The sequence below is a fragment of the Chelmon rostratus genome, chromosome 19 (assembly GCF_017976325.1).
Source record: "Chelmon rostratus isolate fCheRos1 chromosome 19, fCheRos1.pri, whole genome shotgun sequence".
Taxonomy (NCBI): Eukaryota; Metazoa; Chordata; class Actinopteri; order Chaetodontiformes; family Chaetodontidae; genus Chelmon; species Chelmon rostratus.
The window spans coordinates 18,652,058-18,677,623 of record NC_055676.1 but is presented as its reverse complement, the minus strand read 5'-3'; the positions used below and the strand labels follow the sequence as shown (position 1 = coordinate 18,677,623).

General features: G+C 44.5%; 1 protein-coding gene across 1 annotated transcript in view; it reads right to left on the bottom strand.

Moving 5' to 3' along the window:
• The window catches only part of fibcd1b (fibrinogen C domain containing 1b), a 94,672-nt gene extending 69,752 nt beyond the window's left edge, over positions 1-24,920 (bottom strand). Inside the window, exon 1 of the mRNA XM_041960403.1 lies at positions 24,849-24,920. Within this exon, the coding sequence (XP_041816337.1) occupies positions 24,849-24,920 (72 nt within the window). The remainder of the gene's footprint in view (positions 1-24,848) is intronic.
• Positions 24,921-25,566: the final 646 nt, after the last annotated feature.

Genomic DNA, 25,566 nt, shown 5'->3' with positions numbered 1-25,566 from the left:
GCCACTGTGTGACTGTCATTTGGTACTGGCAGGTAATATGAAATGGCTTTATCTGAGCTTTTTTGTATGTGGACACAGCTGCCTACGGGGGTCTAATGAGAGCAGCACAGAGACAAAGTAACTGCGTGGGCCTTAACAAAAAACACAAATTTAAAGAGGCTTAAAAGCACCTTGGAGCTGTAGAATTGGGTGATAATTCTGACTGATTTCACCAGGTTGTGAGTGACCCCTTTCACACTGGAGCCATTGGATTCAGTGCTAATATCAAAAATATTGCACATTCGAAAATGCTTGTGTGCACGTGCGCGTGCGCGGGCATGCAGCCGTGCAGCAGCGGTTGTGTTTGTTTTGCCAGATGTCGGCAAGTGCGGATCGCTGTGTATGCAGCTCACACAGTCACTGTTATGATGGCTGACCAATAGTTCACCCCTTTGCTCTAAGCATTCTCTTCCAATGTGTAAGACAGCAAGAGGGGGGGAGACGGCAAGGGAGGGAAAAGTAAAAGGGGGGGTGGGTGGAGGGAGATTTGGGAGAGGTGTGCTGAATTCTAATAAGCAGCCTTAGGGTCAGCGATAGAAATCTATGTCTGTTCTGCCTAAAACATTGCAGCTGTCTGGGCTTGCAGTACACAGAGGAGCTACAGAGCAACCATTGCTAAATAAACACAGGCTCCACAGTGATGCGGCTAAACAAACTAACAAGTCAACTACTCGCTGAAGTAAACCGGAATGAATTTGTATGTTGAAATCCTGCTAATAAAAATAGGTGCGTGGATTTTGTTTTTGCACAAGTTCAAAGGTGCAAAAACAGACACAAAGGCAGGCAGGCTAAGAGACAGGAAAACATGGAAACACACACACACATACACACAAATGAAGACACGGAACAAAGGTTGTGTGTTGCAGCTGCAGCCCGCTCAGATCCCTGACACAGTCTTCCCATTACACAGAGCAGCACGTATCAGAGCTTTAGTTTGTTCATCCCCCTGCCTGCTAATGCTCACGTTGGGGTTCTTTGCTGCCTGAGCACACTAACACACACACACACACACACACACTCACAGTGACACGCCAATATCTGTGGGGCTTCTTGTTGGCAGTGCTCCCGGTGCGGGCATGACTGCTTGGCAGTGTTTGTCTAGCCCTAATCTGACTCCACAAGCTCCACCAGCGGAGAGGATTTACACTTAATAGAATATTTGGGCTTTTTATTGGTTGGACCTTACACGCAGAATCCTATCTGATGAGCTGCGTCTTAGAAGACAGGAAGGGCTCAGACTTATCCCGGGTGCGACTGGATGCGTACGTGCGGTCCTTTTGAATGAGTGCACCGGCGCGTTTGCATGAGTGCGCATGAGGACGTGAGTCTTCGAGGCAAGAATCCCAGGACTATCTTAGAATATTTGGATTGTTTGAATGCATTGTTCTTGGACTATACTTGCTCTCTTTGCTGAATACCTTTACGGGTGTGTAGGTGAGTGTGTGTGTGTGTGTGTGAGGCAGGGACTTCAGCAAGGTGTGTTTAAACCTACTGCTCACTAAGCTGATGGAGTGGAAGAGGCTTTGCATATATTCACTTGTGGGCTTACTGATCATTTAACAGGACTTGCAGACGGCTAAATGGGGGGACTAAGACTGACAGAATGATGAGAAAAGGAGGGAAACAGGGGAAGCAGGAAGCAGAATGAAAAGCAGAAGGACGCTGTGTCACAGTTGTGAAGGAAATTACACAGCTCATCGGTGTTACATATAAGAGATTATGTTGTTGAGTGTGTGTCATTGCTGTGCTTTCTCAAAGCCACGAATGAATGAATGAGCGAATGAATGCATAGAGTTGTAGCATCCTGACAGAATGAACGCTGAGGATTTCCCGCCTGCAATTAGAAATTAAGAAGCCGATAAATGATGAATGAACATCTTTAAATTCACAAGTCACTGGAGGCTTTGTCTTACCCAGATATTGCGTTGAGATTGCTCAACACAGACGTGTTGACGATTTATTTTCTGTATCCACGAGGGGCTTCGTATTAAAAAAGTTACAAAAAAATGTTAATTCTCTGAAAGAAACACCCAACGCATCTCCTTTGAAATGCACTAATATAAGACAGTACTCAGACAGCAATCAAGGACTGCACAGCAAACAGAGATGAAGCGATTTAGAAGTGAGTGTGATGTAAACCCTTGTTTAATTTGACAGTAAAAAAAAGTATTTTTTGAAGAATCTGCTTTGGTACATTATTCATAAACTAATGAACCAGTTTATAATGGCCTAATATCTCCTCAACTAATGACGCATTCACACTGAAAAGTCAGTTTCTACTTGTGAGTCGGACGATGTGCTTCACTTGAGGGGAGACAAAAATAGTCCCTAATATGAACTGATTCTGTCGCTGGCTACGTGCTATTTAGAGAGTGATATTTATCTGGAATGTGTAGATTCATAGATATTCTCAAACTAGATCTAGAGACTCATTAGAAACTCCATGTTCTCCAATAATGTGTCATTATCTCCAATGTAGGCCTGAACTCAGAGTTATTAAAGAGCTTATTTTCTACTTACTGATTAGCAGTTGGTCCCTGCTGAGTTTCCTACTTGATAATGACTCAGTTTGTGTAAATGTTTCTGTTTTAACATGAAGATTTTGTCCACTGAACTTCACTCCAAAAGCAACAAGCTCTCACTCCCAACTCGAAACATGTATTTAACGTGGAACACTTTGGTTCGGTTTACGTCACAGTGCCTTCGGTGTCTTACCTGCTGCCATTCCATTCATCTGTTCGCCTGCCCAGTCAGTAATTTTCCTCTCTCACCCCCTGTACCAGCCACACCCACCCGTCCACCCACCTGATCCTCATTCCCCATCAGCCTAGTATTGAAGCTGCTCTTCCCACACTCACTCAGGGACTGTCCAGTGTCTCTCGTTACAGAACCCGCCTGCCTTTGACCACGTCTGTTCTTCTGTTCCCCAGCAGGCACATCAGCCTTCCGCCTCTGACCACGAGTCTTGCCCTGCACTCTGCCCGTGATTATTTGGTGCCAAACATTTCAAGAGACTTTGAATCCGTCCAGACAGACTGAACTGAGTGATATTTGTCTCCTCATTGGATGCCCTGCAGAGTCTAATATATACTGAGAGAGATTTCATTGAACCAAGACTGTGGACAGAGTTGTGTCTCTGCCCATTCTGAAATGAAAGTGCACTGTTGGTGCTGCATTTGGGTCCAAAATACACCCGTTACAGGTTTAGGCACCAAAACTGCTTGGTTAGGTTCAGGAAAATACTGCTTTTTGGATTAAAGTAAGTACATTAGTTAGACACATTAATTTATTCGTTAGTAAGTTAAAAAGGTGCCAGCGTTCACTTTGGCTTTCAAATGGGACACAAACCTCTGTTTCCTGGATGAAAATCCTGTGTTTGACCCATCCAACCACCCCAACCTCCTCCATATGCAGACTTCTCTCGCTCTGTACACTGCATCACCTGACTGTGACAGCACATCAAAACATTCCACTAGAAGGGCACCTCAGAAATGACACTGGAGGGTACCTACAACGTCATTATTTGAAGCGTAGGGCCACCACTGAGCACAAGCTGTGCAAAAGAGCTGATAAATGTCTGCATGAGGAGACTGGTGGATGGTAGCTTGCACTTGTATTCCAGGTTTGGGCCCAAATCTCACACTAATGGTCACATTTCGTCATGATCACAATATTTCCCTAACCCCTAGCAAAAAAAAAAAAAAAATCAATAAAACAAATGAATGTAATTTGCAGCGTGTTTTCTGCATTAAACTGAAGAAACTGACCTTTACGAGCACACAGTTTGGATAAACGATATCATAACCTTGACCACCTCCTCCATAAACCAAAACGGAATTACGGAAAAATGGCAAACAGAGGATTGCTGCACGGACTGCTGAATATGATGAGAGAGGTGTTTACTTTGCCAGCATTTCTATTCTGTTCTGCAGACCGCAGAGATTTGAGTTTGGATATTTTAGAGGACACTGTCACTGTGGATGTGATGGGCAGCATGGCAGCTTTTGCAGACTTCAAAGGGACAATTCCCCCAGCAGCTGATGGCTGATGACAGTGTTGGACACTTTTTTTTGGATTACTTAGCCACTGGCGCATGAATAATGGTTGTACAGGGTGCCAGGAGGGACACTGCTGTGATTTGGTACCAATATTACATACAGTAAGTACGTCAGGTAATTTGAGATATCGTATAACGGCAGATTCATCACTGGTCTATGTTTTTATGCCTGTACTTTTCAGTTGCTTTTTGCTCCAACAGAGTGAATAAGCAGGGAAGAGAGTGTTTTTTTTTTGTCAGTTTCTACATTCAGAGGATTTCTTCTCCTTTGTTGATTGGTTGCATCTGCTCAGAGATTAGCCATTTCGGAGGTGTAAACAAAATATTCTTTCAACACACCTTATCAAGACTGCCCTCTGGCCAAAAGAAAACAAACGCACGCATCCGAACACGGCACAATTAGAGCAGACAGTTAAGAGACCTCAACTGGAGAGAGAGGCAAGTGAGCTGCTGCTTAACTATTGTTCTGAATACAATACTGTGTGTATCAAATCATTTAAAATACAAGAGCATGTACACAGGAAGTCCTCTGGTCCGTCTCATGGCCCACCTGAGTCTAATCGAGACCACCAGACTCTGATCTGGACTGTCTGATTGCTCACCTGAGTCTGATCTAGACCACCGGCACTGAATTGGAAAGATTTGCCAAAACATCTCTGTTTTGATTCGTTTTCCTAAATTTTTTATTGTGCCGTCAAGGGAATTTCAATCAAACCGGTGTTTGTTTATTCATTTCAAGAATGGCTTTTATCTGTTTTTGTGAAATGAACTCTTCATTTGTATTATGACCTCGGGTCCATTATATAGCTCAAGGGGAAAGTGGATTTTGTTCCCCTCGCTTTGTTTTTTTAGCATATCTGTATATGAATCGTCTTCGGTGCGTAGATGTGTCCTCAAGTGCAACATAATCTGTGTAAATATCACGAAACACAATCAGCTGCATCAGCTGAAACAGATGCATGCAAAACACAGAGAGGAATGCTCTTCACCTTCAAAATAAGACAGCATGCAGAGAAAGAAGAGGGAGGAGAGGCCTGCGGGGGACCGGGGAGATGAGTTCAATCCTAAGAGACAAATCACCCGCTCTACCCTCCGCTGCTTGTCCTTGGCGCTCGCACTGCAATCGGCCACACACGGGGAGCGAGTCTGTCACCCACTGTCCCTGAGGCGCGTGCACGCACCGGAATGCAGAAACATATCGCCGCCGCCGCCGCTATTATGAAGCACACAATCACAGTGAGGTCAGAATGGCTGCTTTTGTGAGCGCGAACTGAAACGGCGATGCTGAAAGAGGGCTTTCAATTTCGCACAGGTGTTACGCGATACATATATTGTTACTGCTCTTCCCTCAGGACGCAGGATGATCGGCGGCTGATCATGCTTGTGCCCCCTTATCTGCTAATGTTCATTCATAGAGCCTAAACACGGTAGAGCTCCAAACATGTACACTAGTCATTTAAAAAGCTCAGCCACCCATCCGTCTACTACATCTGTTTGTAGCAATTACAACAACTTATTTTCATTTTCTAATCGCCTTTTCCCCAGCTACTGCTCCTGCCATCCTCAGCCATCTTTTCTGCCTCCGAGCATTTTTTGTGGAGTCTATCCCAGCCAGGAACTGTTGCTGCTGTGGCCTCACAATGCCCATTGAGACACTGAATATGATATTGGGCTATACAAATAAACTTGACTTGTCTTGACTTGAAATTAAACTTTCATGTGCAAGATTCAGGCGGGCTGAGGAGGATTCGAGCATGAGTGCAGAAACTGCCAAAAGACCTAGATGCATTAGCACACACACACACACGCATCAGGCGAAAATGTATTCTAATGGGGGTTTAGAAATGCAAAAGCAGCACTTCTGTGACAGTAAAAACATTCTTATTGCACTGCGAAGGTCCTTAAGAACCGAACGGCCACCTTGCTGATGCTGCTTCAACATACACGAGCACAAGGATATCTTTGTTCAAGGCACACACTCCTTCTCGGATAAAATAGAAAGGAGGTAATTATGATGCTATTTGCTTTACCTTTGTCAGGAATAATCAAAATGATTCTCATGAAGGAGGCCTCACATTTTAACTTCGCAGGCGTACGTCTCTTTCTGCCTCCTTCCCAGTCACCACTTCAATTTCTCCTTTTGAAATTGCAGGCCACTTACAGTCCTGATTGCAGTTGCAAGCACAGTTAAGTGCAACAGCACAATCACGCTCGCACAGGAGCCGCACAGACCTAGACACACGGATGCAGTCACACAACTTTATGCGCCGCACACACACACACACACACACACACACACACACACAGAAATGCCATTAAAAGACAAGATGGATCTCCGCCCTACAGCCTTGCTATTTTAATAGCGGTGTGATAAGAAGGCAGATACTCCCTTTTAACAGGCAGAAATGAAGAGTCGCCTCTCCTTAATGTATACATTTGCATACATCGCTATGTGCAAAGCATACGGGGGCTCATAAATAAAACATGCATGTTATGGATACTGGTGTCTGCACTTCATGGAACAGCTACCTTGCAGAATGACATATGGTTGTGGCTCAAGTGGCACATCAGGGTGGTGTTGTGAGTGTGTGTGTGTGTGTCTGTCTGTCCATCTATCTCTGTCTATGACTGTGTTTGTGCGCACGGGATACCCTACATCTTGTCAGTTTGACCTTGGCAAAGGGATCAGATTCTGATGCTGATGGTGCAAGACGAATGTGCTGTTTGCTCCTTTACTCACACTGTGTGTGTGCGTGCAGTGCTTCATTTAGGTGAAAACTGCAAGTATTTGTATCAGTGTGAGTGTGTGCACGTGCGTGGCGCTGCGTGACTAAAGGTTGTGTTGCTGGAGTGCTATCGGGTGGTAAGTGCTGCGTGCTCACTCTCCCCCTGAGGGGAGGTCGTGCTGCAGTGGATATTGGTCTTCTAAGGTCATGGGTTTTCATATGAACTCAACTTTCCTATCATACGCCAAAGTTGTGGTATCACAAACAAACAGTTCCCTTAACCTATGAAGTGTAGCGTCTCACCTCTCTATGCTTTCTATTCTGAGAAAAATGAAGCATGAAATAAAAAGAAAGTCCCTACACACACTCTAACTAAGGTCTCTTCATTCAAGTCACTGGGAAGCTGTTTTTCTCTCAGTAAACCTGACTTCTTATCATTGGGAACTGAATGTAACTGCATTGCTGCTGCAGTTACAAAGGTACCCCGCATGCCAACAGTGTAGTGGTGCTACTGGTAGTGGCACCACTCCTAAATACAAAAGCAATTTTCTCAAAAGGGCCTTCACTATAATGGAAGCATTCTAAATTTCTGTGCAAAATAACCCTTCAGAGGCAATGGTCAATGAGTGCAGTACATACCGCAGAATGAGGGTACGCACGCATCCTGAAGGGGCCTCTTGACGCAGAGTGTGGGGGTTTGATCACTGACTTTTCAAGAGGCGGAATCAGCAACACGGAAATGTTTGTGAAATTGTGCAACTTGTTGAGCATGAGATACTTCTAGTGTCATTGTGAGTAAATGTTTAGCTTTGAAATTCTGAAAAGAAAAGGCAGGTGAATATAAAAGACAGCGACTGCTGTGACTGCTACCGGTAATGGCTTTACATAGGGTAGGCACTCCACAGCAGCTGGTCGAACCAAAAAGGAATACAGTAATAAAAAGGATAAAGCATTATGCATAAGACACTTCTACTTCTAAGTTAGTAAGCAAAAGATAGCTGCAAGTACTTATGCGTTGCTTTCCATTTCATTAGGAAAGCAAATATAAAGCCGCTTTCATGGAAACTATTGAATTAAGATCCACATACTAGATGCATGTTGGTGTAGAATGTATTTTTAAGTCTTTTCTGCTGTTATCAATCCGGCCCTCATATCTGAAGAAACTCAACTGCGGCTATCACAAACTAAAGCGAAGTGAGGTCACATCCAATTAATGCTCCTGCCAAATCTCATGTCATGCTGACCTGTGGTTCATGAGACGATTCACTCCCCCCTCTCTTTCATGCGGTTGCTCAGAAACTGGTGGTGAATTGAAGGAGTTCTATATTCAGCTTGCTCGGATGCAAGCTTCACATTTCACAATGCAGCGTAGTTACATTAACCAGAAAGCGTGCAGCAATTCAATACTTCATGCGGCAGAAATCCTCAATTTCAATAGACTGGGAGATATAATGTGGCACATTTTGAAAAGTTCAATTGCGCAATTGTGCAATTTATGAAGGCAGATTCAATGGAGTCCAAATTGTAGTCGAGTATAAAGAGCCGTATGCTATTGTCTGAAAAAGAAAGGACAGTGACAGATTTAAGCTGGTAAAATACAAGAGAAGTGTAGGAGAAAGATGTAAAACGGAGGTACACTTTACTCTGAAAAGCTAAGATCTTAAGTCAACAGTCTGAATCCTCGGATTCAGGAGCTGGCACTATGAGAGCAGAGGCAGTGGCTTGCTCTCTGGCTGTTTCTAAAAGGAACTGCCACAACTGTCAATTTTTTTCCACAAATGCAGCAAGGCAATGTCAAAGTGTAATCCAAATGAACACTGTGAAGAGGGCAAGGACTAAATCAAAATAGACTGCATAAATAGACCGGTTGAGTGTGGTAAGCCAGTGCTAACATCAGTCACGGTCTGGGACAGGCAAGCTTTTCACTATGTATACCCAACTGGAACTAAATAATCACTCACATTTACTTCGCGTCTTGCGACAATGTGTAGGTAGTAACACTGAGGGGTAGAATGCAGAATATATTCTCTAATGGTTCATTAATACAACAGCATCATTTGTGAAGGAAGGCAAAATGAACCTCAATGTGATTTCCTGTAGAGATTACACAACAATAGGGTTTGGCAATGGTAGAAATATGTCCACCAGTAGAGATTTGGCAAGATACCAAATCCTGTTTCCAGCGAGGGAGTGATCCTCGAGCAAATCAGGGCCAGATTCTCAGGTGAATTCATGATCTTCATGTGATCTCATGATTCTCACATGATTTCATGATTTTCCTGTGTTGTCATGATTCTCGCATGATCTCATGATTCTTGCATGATCTCATGATTCTTGCATGAGCTCAAGATTATTGCGTGATCTCATCATTCTCATGGCATCTGTAATGGCAATTTCAATTTCTTTGTGAGACACACAACCTCCAACTATCACACCAAGATTTTAAACCCTTTTAAGGTCCCTTGCATCTCAACTACATGAGACACACAACTTCCTTTCTGTCTCTTCATCAATACTCAAATCCTTTTGTCAACCACTTGAGACTTCCTACTTCCCTTTTGCTCCTTCAGCAATATCAAAATCCTATTGTAATTAAAACTGTAATGTCTAGACGGTTTAACACGCACCTCAGGGGGTCGGTACCGATACCTGCAAGAGACAAAGGTACGAATACACACCTGTGGGTAAGGGGCCGACTCTGCAGCAAACAAAGGATGGGAAACACACCCCAGGGGTGGGTTTCCCCACAAGTATAAAATGTCCAGTTTTCCCCATGCTCGGGGTCTTTCTTCATCCTGACCGCTCATGTTGATTGACCTTTTCTTTGCAAAGGAAATAAAAACTTGTCGGCCGGCAGAAGTCTCTGTTTCATTCTTCACCAGCAGAAGCAGCAACGAAAATTTCCACAACAATTCTCATTATTCTCGCACGATGTAATGATTTTCACGCAATTTCATGATTCTCCTGTGATGTCATGATTCTCACATGATCTCATGATTCTCGTGTAATGGCATGACTCTCGCATGATCTCGTGATTCTCGTGTGATCTCATCATTCTCGCGTGATCTCATTAACCAAACCAAGATGAGGGAGATGAACTTGTTACTAAAAACATTAATTATGATGATGTAGGATCAAGATCAACACCAGCACATCAATATCAGATAAATCCCATCATCACTGTGATATAAAATTATGTATAAGTACAACACAGCAATAGAATTAGGATGGTTTGATTGATGTGTTTATACAGTTCAGAACATTTGCAAATGGGAAATCAATACGCTATCAAACTTCTCAAAGCCAAAACTGAATTAGTTTCATTCTGAATAATCGGCTAAATGGTCCAGAACACATGCAAATCCCGTCAATTTCACATGAGTCACGAAACAACAGCCAGCGATGTCGGTAAACATGTTTATATGGTCGGGCCCATTCTGAAAATGTAGAAACTTTAAAAGGAATACACACAAGAACTTAATTAATGCGGCCCTCTGCTGACAATTCCTCTGGAGTTACGAGATTAAACCACTTCATTAGTGTCTGGAGAGACAACAGACAAGAGATGAGAAAGGCAGAGCTTGGGGAGGGAGGAAGGGAGAGACAGAGGAAGAGTAAGAGCTGGCTTTGTTAGTGTTCGAAAGAGACACTTTCAAGGCAGTAATTATGACGCAGAAAAGAATGTAATTATTTTCCCAGAATGCCAGAGGGCCTCGAGTGTCTCCTAATAGTGATGGGTGACAATCTAATAGACCATAGATGTAAGTAGTGTATGGGGCTTAATTGGTGTTTAAACATAAGTAGCTTGTCTGAATACATCCAGGCTCTCTCCTAACGCGTCGGCAGGGCCCCCACCCTGTGATCCTGCCTGGCGCGATGTGACAAATTTGATCAGGGAGAAACAGTGTCGCCGTGCATCTCACACAATCTGACAGCTTGCAGTAATAAGCCTGAGGTATCGTGAGTGTTTTAAAAAACTGGTTAAGCTGTCACGTTTCACACTTCCCCAGGGATCCTCAGACTGGTTCAAACCAAACCGGCAGTCTGAATAGAGACTGCCACGGCTGACTTGAGGATGCTTCGTCGCAGGCTGCGCCATGCGTCTACACTATGACAATATGTAGGAAGCGAGAAGCTGTTCAGGAGGAATCGCAGCTGTTTTAGTTTGATATATCCAAGCGAATAACTTTTCCAAATTAATTAACAGTGATTTTGAAAGATGGTTTTGCCATTTCTGTGTTACAGGATGGTAAATGGCAGCAACAGAGAGGGTATCTTCCTCCAAATGCCTTTCCTCACATGGGCCAAAGTGACAGAATAAATGATCCACTATAATGGATAAACCACTTTGCACCTTGTTGCTGCTTTTCCCAGGGTACCAGTGTGAACACGGCTTTATGGGAAATGAAGCATTCTCTGTATAACTCCTGCGGGAGAGCTGCAGTGATGAGTTAAAACGTCTGGACTCCTAATGGAAGGCTTGGTCGGGGAGAACAAACCACAAAAGTTTTTCATTTTTTTCGCCCCCCCCCCCCCCCCCCCCACCCCCAGCCTGTGTCAGCTCACATTTGCGCACTCTCCCCACACAGTCATTTCCTTTCCTCGCTACTCAGCCAAAAAGTCGATTCGAGAAGCTTAGCATTCTGATTGAAATCATAAATCCATTTTATTCATTTCCAGATTTTCATTTTGTAAGATCTATTATTGAAGAAAAAGGCTATTGAAAGCTCAATGTGCACAGTGCGCAATGACATTTAGAGTAAGTCATTGCAGCAGAGTGACGTAGCGGCGGATCTCCGAGAACATCTGCTCAGAAGCCGAGTGCAGGTCGTGTGGCTGTGGCTCGTGTGACAGATGCGACGAGCGAGATGAACTTCATCCTAATAAATAAGGGGTTACGTCCGCCGCCACTCCCAATACTCTGATCAGCGTTTGACCTGCGACCCAGCTCACAGCCAACTTCTAATTGTGACAAGGCGCATATGGCACATAATTATTCTGAATAATCTGTTGCCATGGTGATGGCTGACCCTGACGGCCACCGATGCGCCATCTCCATGTCCGGCTCCGTGGTTGCGGGCGGTTTTGCCTCTTTGCCCTCTGAAAGTGCTGGGGATTAGAGATGTACATTATCACTTTAATCTCCTCTTTAACCCCTTCAATCAGCCTTGCAGCCCCCGCAGAGAGAGGCCCGAAGCCACGCTGCTGAGCTGCATATGGCCACGGACAGACGTATGTTTCACCGCTCGTGTGTTTCATGAAAGCCTATAAACATAAGATTTTGTTCTCTCGGTGGTGCTGTCCCAGCTCAGTAATCCACTTCAATCCTCATCTCCATCAGCCCCCTTCGGTGTCTCTAAGTGTATGCCCATGATATAAATACACCAAGCTGCTATTGAGCTCTTACTTACTCTCACTCCCCCCTCTGACAGTCATCTCCTCCAAAATGGATAAACAAGCCTTTCGCTCTTGAGATGTATGAAATAGAAAGCAAAATTTACTGGTGAGGCATCCCTCAAGAGCCACGTGAGCATGAAATATGAAATTGCTCCGAGTCATAATTGAGTGGCAACGGCAAGATAAATTGTTTTGAGTTACAAAAGCAAAAAAAAAAAAAAAGACTCAAACTCACTCAAATCAGTAACAACAGTCAAAAAGCCATTACAAAATGCACTGGGCGCATATCATCACTGTAATACGGTGATCATTTCGTTTAGGAATCGGCAGAGATTTTTAAAAAGATCCCAGATTTTTAACAGTGATACGTGTGAATCAGCCGAGTCACAGTTTGAAGTGCTTTATGACACAAAGGTGGTGGAAAGTTAGCATGCAAAATAACATGCAGCAGTTGTCTTCATGTTTTTATGGAAGTTTGTGAAACAGTCACGAAATCTCATCTCATCCTGTGGTCTAGTTAGACTTTCAAAATAAAGTTTGTGGAGGAACATCTCAGCCGACAGTCGCAGGTTGGTTTGATTTAGAAAAGGATGGTTGCTTATTTGCTTCACACGGGAATCGAACCCTCGTCTTTGCAGCTCTTTTGTGTTGTGTTCTTGCTGAGTGTCACAGAAAAAATGAAACATTCATGTCCACACAAATCTATTAATTACATTTTGCGACTATTCGACGAACTGGCCCGATACTGGGCTGGTTTGTCAGCTTAGTTTACTGATAGCGTCTGGCGGGAATCTCCGCCGCCACCATCTCCGCGGCCTCTGACCTGTCCCGCTCCAGGCTGACAGCAGCTGTCATGCCCCACATACTGGAAAAAGCACAGCACACAGCAAGCCACCCCAGCCAAATAAGATATAAAATACCTTATCATCATTTTCTCTGCCCCGCTGGCTGATGACAGACAGCGCGTTGACCCTGAGGTGAACAACGCCAGCCTACCCAAATAAAGGTCAGCAGAGCCAGATCCCTCCCCTTCCTCCGTCGCTCCCGCATCCGTTCCCGCATCCGCTCCCCTCGACCACCCTTCGCCACAGCACTAAAGACTCCCCCTCTTCGTCTTCAACACATTTGCAATCAATTAATGTGAGCTGAGGGGCTGCGGAAATACTGTGAGTCTGATTGATTTCTTATGTTAGCACATTATAGACGGCTGTGAGGAGCCTGCCAGATTCCATTCCCCGAGCGAGAGCGGCTTAAAGCGAGCGAGCGTAAGTTTAACATGTGGGGAGGATTAAAGGAAGACACTTGAAAGAAAGGCACTGCACATGAACCAAAACAAAGCTGAAGAGCAATTTTCAAGATTTGTCGGTGATTATGTGACAATTACTGTTTCTGTCTTGTCACAAATGCAGTGATGAAAAAAAAAACTGAGGCTAACTGAGACAGCTTAGTCGGTTTTTTTTTTTTTTTTTTTTTTTTTTTTTTTTTTTTAATACTTTTAAGAAGTTTCTCCAAGGCCTACTTCTCCCAAAACTCTCCGGATATCAGACTTTTTTTTTTTAACACGTTCTCTCACACTCTCTGTCGTCCATCCCCGTCTCTTGCAAGCTTCATCTATTAGTCATTGCATCTGTAAGGAAGATTTGGCTAAAGGTGGCAGACAAATGGCGGAAGACTGTGCTGTGCTGACAGGCCCTATGAGAGCTTTTACAGCACCAGGCTAACTTATACCGGAACTGCAATTACCTTATTATCTGACAGCGTGGCCAGGAAATTTCCATTTAGGATTTCCAGCGGAGCGTACGGGTGAAAGTGAGGTTGTGTGAAAAGAAAGAAAGAAAGAAAAAGGAGCAGTTGTGAAGCTACATTTATTTTAATCCTAGTGTGCATCCTCCAGATTTTACATAATATCATACCAGCCAATGAAGATTTCAGAAACATAAGAATGCACAGATGGAGGAGAAATAATGACTCTAGTTGTAACAGCCTGCATGAATACCAGCAGTGAATGGGAACTGGAATATTGGCATAGCGTGCTATGATACATGCCACTGTCAACCTTTTCTGGGTAATAATAAAATTCCTAATTTAATGGAACTTGCACCCTTCTGGACTCCTCCTAATCTAATATCATACCTGAATGTTTAGAACAAGCTTGTCCACAACAAGCACGCATGAGTGAACAGGAAATACTGGACCAGGACAGGCTGTACCTTGGTTTTGATAAATGATAGAGACACTTCATTTGACCTTCCTGCCTTTACTTTCATCCCCCCAAAGATACAGCATAGCCTGGGAGAAGACAGAAGTTAGTGGAATGTTTGGGATTATTGTTGACAGCGGGACGCTCCAAAACGAGAGCAGAAAGCTGGCCGGCCTGTCCTCCATTATTGGACTCCATTGTATTGTACAGATCCAATTGCAGCGCTCGGCTGTACCACGGACAGTAAGTCCAGCGACTGAACGCCGCAAGTGTTTGGGCAATATGTTGGCCGAGTCCTCGGATTCAGCAACAGAAACAGCTGCAATCGAATACAACAACAGGATGAAAGCCCAAAACCACCCACACCCTCTCTGACACGATCTCAACAAAACATTAAAAGCCTGACGAGTGTTGTCACTGTTTACTTCAGGGGTGTATTCGATTGAACAGCGCTGCACAAGTGGTCATTGTGTGTAACGCCTGCATTAACTTAGAGCTAAGTCAGACAAAATCTCAGCAAAGCAGAATATGCTGGCATTTCACAAACCAGAGCTGTCACCTGCCAAATTGAATGAGCTTGTACACTTAACAGTCACATTATTTACTCCTTGTTTAGCCACGCTAGCAGTATGACTGTAGGGATGGCAGTGTCTGTCGGTCGGTTGGTCGGCCCACCACTTTGCTCCAGACCATAGACTCTATATGAAGATGGACAACGCGTGACAAAGTATCCCGGATACAAGCGCTGCTATATCACACCGGAGATGTTATTTGGAGCCAGAAGAACACCCGCTTTTGATAGCATCGAATAACTAATCAAAACTAAAGTCATCGGAAAAATGAACACATGAACATACTGTACTTCACATGAGTGTGATAAAATGCCTAAAATGACAGAAACCATTCGGGAAAAATGCATTCGTCGTGCTCTTTGGTTTTCAGTTTGGCCCACCTGCTAACATGGATGCAGCAGGGTTTACGACCTATACCAGAGCCAGCCACCAGGGGGCGATCGAGACATTTTGGCTTCACTTTTGGGGAGCTTTCATCTGAACATTTTTCGGGTGGATTGCAAATAAATTTTGTTGAGACATTCTTGTTCCCTATGAGATGAATTGTAGTAGCTTTCTTGATAGTTGAACTTCACGTTTTGCCTTGTCATCACATCAACTATTTAAAATTTTCCAATGTTTGTACTGTGACTGAATACCTACAAAACTAAGGATATTTGAATCAGATGTACTTAGCAAACGTTAGCATGCCAACACACTAAACTTAAACGGTGAATACAGTCAACATTATACCTATTATTAAACTGATTACCTACTATTATATTATATATACCAGCATATAACATGTCATTGTGAGCATGAGCATGTAGGTCACTGCTGTGCTTAATTGCAACCTCAAACTCTACAGCAAGTCTTATTATTGTTCAGCACTTCACTGCATGTATATTATCAGGGAGCCTTTGCAGTTAAAGAGTTGAATTGTAGCCGTTAAGTTAAATGGTTGCCTGCATATTCCCCCCCCCCCCCCCATGTATTTAATATGTTTTGCACACCTGAATTGTTGAAAAATCCACACTTCACATATGTAACTTTTTCCTGAGCTCGCTTTTTCTGTAATACACTGCATTAACTGAAGAGTACGTGCACGAGCCTGCTTGCACGGAGGTGTCCGCATGCGTGAGTGTTTGTTTCTCTGAGGAATATGTCCTGTTCTTCATGCTGCCAGGTTCCACAACATCAGCAGAAACTACTGGTCTGCAGCACTCTACATTTCCATATCCAATCTCATTCAGACTTGGGTCTTGCCGAGAGGTGCAGAATTTCACCAGAGGAAACAAGACAAACCAAATATAGTAAATATGAGTTTGTCTACAGCGGATATAGCAGCGGGTCAGAAAGTGGCCTGAAATGAGATGCAAGTTGAAACGTGTAGAAAACATAATGTTTTTCTTTCCTGCTGATGAAAAACACGAGCCAGATGGCGTATGACAGAGCCACTTCCAACACTTTTGATAAGTCTGATTTTTTTTTTTATGTGTGCGTGTTTTTTTAAGGGGACAACAACAATAAAATGTTTCCTCCAGAAGACGTGATAAATCCAGCTATGTGAGCGAGGGAGGGGATTTTTCTTTTCACCATCAATCCATCTCCTATATTTTTTTGATTGATTTAATGTTTGAATAATTTAAGGAGAGGATTTTGGAATAACAACAAGCCATGGGAGTGAGTCCTACAATTCCTCATTTATTCAAATGTGCCACTTTCTCCCAGCACATCTGAATAATGGCACACAGTGTGCCATATTGAATTTTTGATGATGAATAAATAATGGATGTTGGTGGATAAGTCTGTTAATATATTAGCCATGAGTTTGTCATAACTGTTTAATAGGATAGCTGCAATAAATACATCTCTGTCTGTCTAGTTCTGAATAATTTTTATGCATCGCTTCATTTTTTATCTCTCTCCTAAAACTGTCCTCACTCCTGATGCCTTTCTCATCCTCCTATCAGTCACCTCACCTCTTCCTCTCTGCTTTTGAGAGAATCCGCAAAAAACAAATGAAAGTTTTCTTTCAGCTGAGTGAACTTGCTGTTTTGAAATGCATGGATGATGCTGGAGAGACAGGGCTTGCGGTCAAACACGGGAATTACGCCTGATTTTTTGGTGTAGGATCTCATCCATTCACGTTTCATGCTTGGCTCGTGTAATCACTCAATCTTCCAGTTTTTGCATCCAACTCACAGATCAAGAAACACCACTTACGAGGGACAACAAGGATTTCTAGGCCTCCATCCTTCTAGTCAATTAATGTTACTGTTAACCTTGAGACACCTGATGGCGGCTGGCCCATAATGATGCTATTATGTTGTCAACGTTAGCTTAAGCAAGTCATTAGCAGGTAAATATATGAAGTCGGTTTGCTGAGGAAATGACTCCATTTGGCTCAGAGGAGAACCAATAATGTGATTTTGGAGAGTCTGCTGAGTGTGAGGGAGTTAGAGAGCGGCGTGGCTCAATCACAGGCATGATGGCGGTTTAACGCGAGGATAAAAAAGGCCCTCTGTGTGCTTGCGGTGGAACGGGTGCCGCACACTAGCGTCACCGTTTAAATGCCGAGCGCTGGCTAGCCTGCGGACGTCCTCTGTGCTCCAGCGGCCTCCGCTGCGATCGTGTGTTTAACTGCTTTATGTTGAGTTAAAGCCGCCTTCCCATCCTCCTCCCTCCGTCCGTTAATGCTCTTCTGCTCCAGATCCGGCGGTCGGAGTGGATTGATTGCTTGATTAAACTTCTTCATTTATCATAAATTATTCACCGGATTTTCAGAGTCTAATTAATTCTCTTATTATTTACTGTTCGGCTTGCATTCTCGGTCCGACATCGCTAAAAGGGAAGCGCGCTCGCGTGCGCATGTGATTTGTTGTGCTTGAATGCTCGAGCATTCGCGGGCATTGATTAATGACGAGCACCGGGGAGGGAAACAAAGAACAAGTCCATTCTGTTGTGGGAAGTATGTCCCCTTAAAAGCAGGCCCCTAATCTCACATCTCTGTTTGATCAAGACTCAAGCATCACTTGAACGGAGCTCTTTAACTCTTAGATTGAAATCGCCAGGAGGAAATTGGACACTTCTCACTGCAAATATGGAGATAGAGCCCAATCTGTCGGTGGAATGGGCCGAGCTAGTTGTCCATCAAGATGACCGAACTCTGTAACACATGCACACACTGTGTCTCTTTCATCCCTCACTCCACCGCTCTACCTCATTTCCAGCCCACTCTTTTCCCCTCCATCTGCACACCTCTCATCTGCCTCTCACAGGTTATTTCCAATGAATTTTTAATGATGATTTAGCAGGGAAGTGAATGATGGATTGCAGGATGGCGATATTACTGTCTCCCAAAGTAAAATAGTGGGGTGACTGTGCACATTTATCTTTCCTTTGGAGTGTTTTTGTTTCACGTTCATGACTACTTCTCTCTGAACAGATATGACACACACATACACACACACACACACACAAACATGCACAAGGGGCTGAATCCTGCAAATGGAAATCTAATGCCTTAGCCTGCCTAGTCTCCCTCTCACACTTTTAGCTCTTCTGCTGTGAAATCCTGCCCATCAGGTTAGCTTGCTGACACATCTATCAATACATGCTCTGGGAGGTAGCGTATAACCTTGCTCTGCCGTACCTTTCAGAATTTTCCTGAAAGACAGAGGAGGAGGATCTACACTATGCTGATCAACAAATACTGTATGCACTGAGGTTGCAGGTACACATGTGCGCACCCGCAGGGCGCACGCAAGTACATGCAGAGCACAAAATCAACACAATTACAAAGAATCACAAATCAAATCCGTGCAATTGCTCTGCATTGCAGCTGTTGTTTTGGGTGCCACTGAGCCCTCGGTGATGCTTTGGGGCTTCCGTGATGAGCCTTGTATCTGATCCAGGAATCGAGTGTGGAGCAGCAACAGCCGTGTGTGGTATATCTGATAGCAACACTCTGTTTGAGGTATGTAGGATTTTGAGCGGCTGGAATGTATCTGCGTCATCTTGCAATAGGTACATGTGCCCCCAGCCAGCCTGCTGCATGCTCAACACTGATCTGGGAGCTAACGTGCCTGCTCAGTGCTGATCCAGGACCTACTGTGATTCACGCTTTTCAGCCCTCTCGTGTCCTCTCTACTCTACTCCGGCTCTTTTTTATTTTATTTCTTTTTATTCTTCTGCTTTCATCAACGCCTGTTTTCATTCTTGCTTCTATGCTTTCTTGCCCTCTTTGTCTGTCAAGGCCTCCTGGCCACCTTGCAACACCACACATCTGATATTGAAATGCCCCGTCCCTTTGTGTCAGCAAGAGGTATAGAGAGGGAGAAAAAAGAGAAAACGTCAGCGTGAGGGCCAGATAACAAAGGGGGACGGAGGGTAAGCAAGGCCAAAAGCACATGGGACAGCTGCTGTCATTTAAAAGCTTCAGACGAGTAAAGCTGGTTTCACATGGCCACTGTTCTTGCATGTCACACAAAATGGCTCCATCTGTCTGCAGCGGAAACCTAAACAAAATAACACGGTGCTCCATTAAGGCACTAAATCACATTCTATGTGAAAGCACTCTTCACTTACGTAACGACTTGACTGTAATGGCTCGTTACCGCTTTGATCCACCAACACACACTCCTCTCACACATTCATACCTTCATTCTAACAATAGGCCCACACTCCTGTGAACCACTTAGATTTTGATCCCGCAATTCAACAATACCGAAGCAATGGGTTTCGAGCTCATATGCATATAGCCGCGTCCGAGGCGAAAGAGGAAAACGCAGTGATTTAAAAAAGGGTCGAAAGAAGAGAGGTGATCAGAAAATGAGTGTGTGTGAGGAGAACATGCCCACTGGAGGGTGAAAAACACGGTGAAACACTGAGGCTTTGAAAGTCATTATTGTGCATGCCAGTATAAAGGCGGTGTTGTTATGAAGAGCAGTACCAAAGTGAAATCCACGGCACAGAGGGATTGCTTTTCTTGATAAATTGAATAACTCTCCCTCAAGTCCCACCCCCGTATGTAGCCATTGTAAGGAACAATGGACGGATGGAGGCACATGATCACACAAGCGCGGCATGCACACACTCGCACAAATGCGTCAGACTGTCTTTTTCTATAGCGCGCGACTGTTAAACACATAATGTAGCCAACACACAGACTGAAAACGATCTCCCCTCTGAGATAGCTCACTTCTTTCAGCAGTGATCTATGGATGCACCAACAAAACATGCACAACAAAACATGCACACAGAAGTCTCATCAAGCGCTCACATCACAAGCGTTAAAAAACATCTCGCGCCGCAAATCTTCTTATGAGAGTTTACGTTTGCACAGACTAACCGTGAGAAAAGCACAGTAGTGATCGGGCAAACAGGCTAGGACGCTTTAGCTGTTTCCGCGATGCCACCCAGAGCGGGGCAGAGGAGACAGAAGCTGAGGTTGTTAGAGTAACACTGCTGCCATAGCAGGACCCCCCACAGGGAAATCACAGGCCCAGTGAACCAGAGAACTCTCTCTGCTCCAGTCCACACTGCCTCCTATACCTCCAGCCAGCTCAGCAGGTTCATTAGTTTGACAAGGATACCCACAAAACCAGCCAGCCCACATCTCACAGTACATAACCTCATACAGTCATGCAGCACAGAGCTGCAGTCTCTGCACATGTTAGCGGTACCTAGAAATGAGAACGCGCCCCGCACGCTTGCAATGTGAAATATTACTGTACAAGTCTAAGAAACGTATACTTAACATGCATCAGCCTATAATTAATAATACAGTATCATTAGCTGGGCTGAGGAATTAATCTGAAAGGTTGCAATTTTCATATCGCGAGGTGAAAGAAGCAACAAATTATTAATAATTTACATAACCGGGTCTTAACAAGCCGTTGCCAGTGAAAGTTTAAGCTGTCACCAGTTGATTTCATCTGCTATAATGACAACTGCAAATTTACTCACTTACAGTTAATTACGTTAATTCCTTGAGTTGGCAAAACAACAGAAAAGTAAAACTTGGATGTTGTCTGGTTAAGTTAAGACTCTTGGCATGCTGGCGTCTGCAAAAACTTGGCCGAAGATGGTTTTAAGGAAGGAGGCACACCCGTCTGTTTCATCTTTGATGTCTGGGGGGGGGGGGGGGGGGGGGGGGGGTTTACTGTTCATAAAATAAACCAACCAAAGTAGCCAACAAGTAGCCAACTATGCTGCTGTTACTAATTAATATAAAACCACACTGAACATCATAATTATATTTATATACCTCTGAACAATGTTAATTAATGTAATTTCTTACCTAATAAGTTAGGTTTTTTTCGAAATTCTGACTGGTTTAAAGAACGTCAATAAGAAACAACTGCATGACTCTACAAATGTCGAAACAAAACAAGTTTGCCATTATCCTTGGAAAGATCTTGTTTGGGGTTGGAGTTAAATCTAAAGAGGGTAATAAAAATTTAAACTTCAATCGCAATATTGGTCAGAAATGATGTAATTTTCCACCAATCGTTCAGCCCTAATTATAAGACGTGTAGAGAGACGTGTTGATGAAGGATGGTGGAGCCACATGTGGGGGTTCAGGTGTATTACAGTGATAAATCCTGGCAGAGGATGTTTGCGTGTGTGTGTCACGGCTGTCACGCGACCCTGATATAATTTCTGAGTTGGGTCACTGCAGAGTGTGTTTTTGATAGATGTTGGCCTACAGTGTGTGTGTGTGTGTGTGTGGGCTGTCAAGACGAGCCATCCTCCTTTTTACAGCTTTATGTCTGATGTGTTGGAGATACATAAATGTCCTCAGATATGCTTAGTTGGTTTGCTATCTTATCGATGTGGCTTTGTGACTTTGACCTGGTTGTGTTGGTTCCAAAGTGAAGATGCAACAAATTGTCTGCAAAATATATACCTTTTCAGTGCAGTGTGTGTGTGTGTGTGTGTGTGTGTGTGTGTGTGTGTGTGTGTGTGTGTGTGTGTGTGTGCATTTCAGTGCGTAAGCTTGCAAAGCACAGCTGTATGCTATGGTATTCTACTCATACACAAACAGTCCTTTCAGTGCTTTGGAAAGGTTGGAGTGTTATTGATCAGCCGAGTGGACAACCCCACTGAGCCTCACTGACTTCTCAGCTATTCATTGTGTGTGCACGTGCGCGCGCATGTGTGTGCGTGTGTGTGTGTGTCTGTGTGTGTGTGTGTGTGCGTGTGTGTGTGTGTGTCTGTGCACTGGCCACATGTGGGAGAGAGGAGACAGAAACAGACACATATATAGGTATGATATGTTTGTATGTGTGTGTGTGTGTGTATTCATGTGTGCATGCATGGGCCAGAAACAGAGACATGTTTGCATGTGTGTGTGTGTGTGTGTGTGTGCGGGTGTGTGCATGTGTGTGCCTGCACATGTTGCTTTATTCTAGTTATTATGCTGAGACAAAAGACAAGTTGCTCACACTCTGTTCACAGCTGAATGGGAAACAACAAGATAATAATGATGAGAAGAATGATGCATAGGAACAGCTACAGCAAACAGAAGAACTCTGGCAACTGTTTCTACAAAAATCAATGTTGGTATTTTACAGCAGAATATCACATCCCTTGTTTGTTGTGTTTCTAGTTTGGAATTCTGTTTTTGCAGAGCAATCTTGGAGAAAAAAAGCAAAATATGTCGAACATTTTTAACTTCAGCAAATGTTTCCACCCTTTTAGTTTAATATTGCTCACATGACTTAGATCAGCTTCCATCCCTTTGACGACAGACACTTTGCATGGAAGCTTCACTCATTATCCCATGACTCTTGGTAGCCATTTTGTTTCTTTCAAACGTCTCATCTTTATATGCACAAACTAAGAGCACCCTTGGCCCCGTAGCCTCGGCCTCTGCTGCCTGTTATCCACTGAATTAGACTTCAAGGCTGATTTGAAGTCGCACTCGAATCTCCGCTTTACTCTAACTGGCCTCCATCTGTTACAAAAGGGCACGGGTGACAGCACACCTACACCAACAAACCAAATATGCAGAGTTACCAGACAAATACCAGGCCATGTTTTGCAATATCAAAACAAACAGAGGCGGCAAGAGATCTCTATTAACCGATCCCTCCCCACTGGGTCTGAAATGACTGTGTCAATAGCACAAGGCTGGAGATAAAGGTCTGGTGTTGCTGTTCAAGATTACAGAGAGAGACAGGCTGACACACACACACAGAGAAAGAGTATTTATGTGCGTCTGTGTGCGATAGCAACATAACAAGTGCAGGAGAGGGCGACAGATAGATGGAGGAGGAGAAGGACAGATAGCAGCGTTAGCCATCCCTATTTCCCACATCCTCTCATCTCATCCTGCATCCCCCCTCCCGATGCTGTCTGATGTGGAACAAGTGTCGGGGGTTAGGGGACATATTTTGCCTCTTCGTCCTCTGCAGGCTTACTCAGCACATCAGAGCCTCATTTAGTCATCCAGATTTTTTTTCTTTCCCATCAGGAGCTCAGAAATGGAGAAATGAACAAGAACATCCTTTCACTTTCACTTTTCTTGCCAGTTGAGACAGAGATTACAGGACACACGGTCCTCACATTACAACCCCGGGCAGAGATATTTGCAACTGACATGACCTTTAAGTGGCCATTAGAGTCAGAGCAGCTTGCAGGCAGCAGGGTAAATGCTGCTCATATCCTCTCAGCCATTGATCAGCTCCACCTCAGCAGTGAAGAGGAAAATCAGCGCCAACTGTAATATATGAACAAAGAATCACAGCCATCTATTAATATTGGCTTTAATGCAACTAGAGCTCATAGAGGACTGAGGCGCAGGTCAGGGTACCACCGAGTAAATGACTCAGACTGAGGGATGAAATCACAACGCATGCGGGAAGCTCGACCATCTCGCACCTGCCAGGATCTGAGATGTGCCACAACGTTCCCTTGTGACTTCTACCCTCTGGACGGCGCGAGCCACATCGCAACTGCGTGCACGCGAAGTTATTCCTCTGCGCCAGGATTTTTTTTTCAAAAAAAGTGCCACAACCTCATGCTCTGACATCCTTCACTTCTCCTCTGTGTCAAAACGGTGGCTCTGGGGCTCTTTTCACGTCAGCACCTTTGCATGCCTCTCCCGATTCTGTGGATGTTTAATACCTAAATCCATCCTGATGCGTAAGAGGATACGAAAGGTGAATCACTGTGTGTGTGTGTGTGTGTGTGTGTGTGTGTGTGTGTGTGTGTGTGTGTGTGTGCGTTCCCGAGGGCGCCAAGCTTTCCAAGTGCCCCGACATCCGATTCCGCTGTTCCAGGGGAGCCCTGTCCCTCACGGGCTGTCAATAACCCTCCACTGACCTTGTGAAAACACACTGACTATTCCCCAAAGTGAGCTTGTCTGGCTGCAGCCCAACGCACGTCCGCCCCTGTCTCAGTTCATCCGGACGGGAGACCGGCCATAAGAGCTGCGGAGTGTTAATGGCTATTGGAGGATGTCTGTGTGCCACTCCGAGCAGCACAAATGCTGGTTTCCAGACATGCGAGCGCAGCCCTGGCTCACAAGGAAATGACATTTGAGGAGATTTAGCCGAGATGCGCAAACAACTATCGCCCTCTGCACGCACGAATCTCCCGTTGTGATTTCTGCCATTATTCTCCTCAGTTTGTCTATTTGTATCCCAAGTAGTCTAACTAACGCGGTGAGGTGCAGAAGCAGCCGCGAGGATTGTGTGATCTGCGGGTGGATCAGACGGTAAGACTGGAGCAGAAGTGCCCGGTTTGTGGAGAACTGGCTCTCCGGTGCGGAGATCCGCCACATCACCAAACTCGGCGCGCTAACACTGCACCAAGCAAGATGCACCACTCCTCGTGAGCTTCATCAGCTGTGGGTTGCGTGCACATACCTGGTTTTTATGCCGAGTCCCATCTTCGAGTTCAGAAGAGCTGTTCATGATTCCCCATCGGTCATTTACCATCCTACGGAGAATCTGCGCATCCGATCCGCCTGTTTGTTCCAGGCGAGAGAGAATAGAGCTGCACTTTTGAAGTCTTCACCTGTGATTTAGCCTACTCCATGGAAAAATGGGGTGTTTAATGTAAAAAAAAAGAAAAAGAAAAAAGGAGCCACAACTACTTCTGCGGCTCTGCAACCTCACACACCGCACAAATTACGCACCAAAATTCCTCCCGAGACTCTCCCGATTGCCTGGCCGTTATTCCAACTAAAAAGAATAAAAAGGAGTGTTTACAGGCTCCAGGGTTTGTAACTTGACTCACAAACGCACCACAATTATACTGGATTTGATGAAAAAAAACAAAAAACAAAAATTAACCCCGAAATGATTCCGTAAGCACCGGGCGCAGTCTCTTTACTCCATAAAAACCAACCGACAAAATTTTCTTTGGCTCTTTCTTTGACACTTTGAGACGCCAGGTTAGTCCAGACTGTGTCCAGTTATGCCCGAACAGGTAAGGACGGAATGGGATAGAGTCGCAGAACCAACGCGTTCCTTTCACTCGTTTGTTCGGCGAGAAGGCTCCGACACCGAGCCCAGGGGGTGGATAGAGCCTCCTTTATTTGCGCCAGGCTGATCTGGCTGGCGTTTCACAGAGATGCCTTTG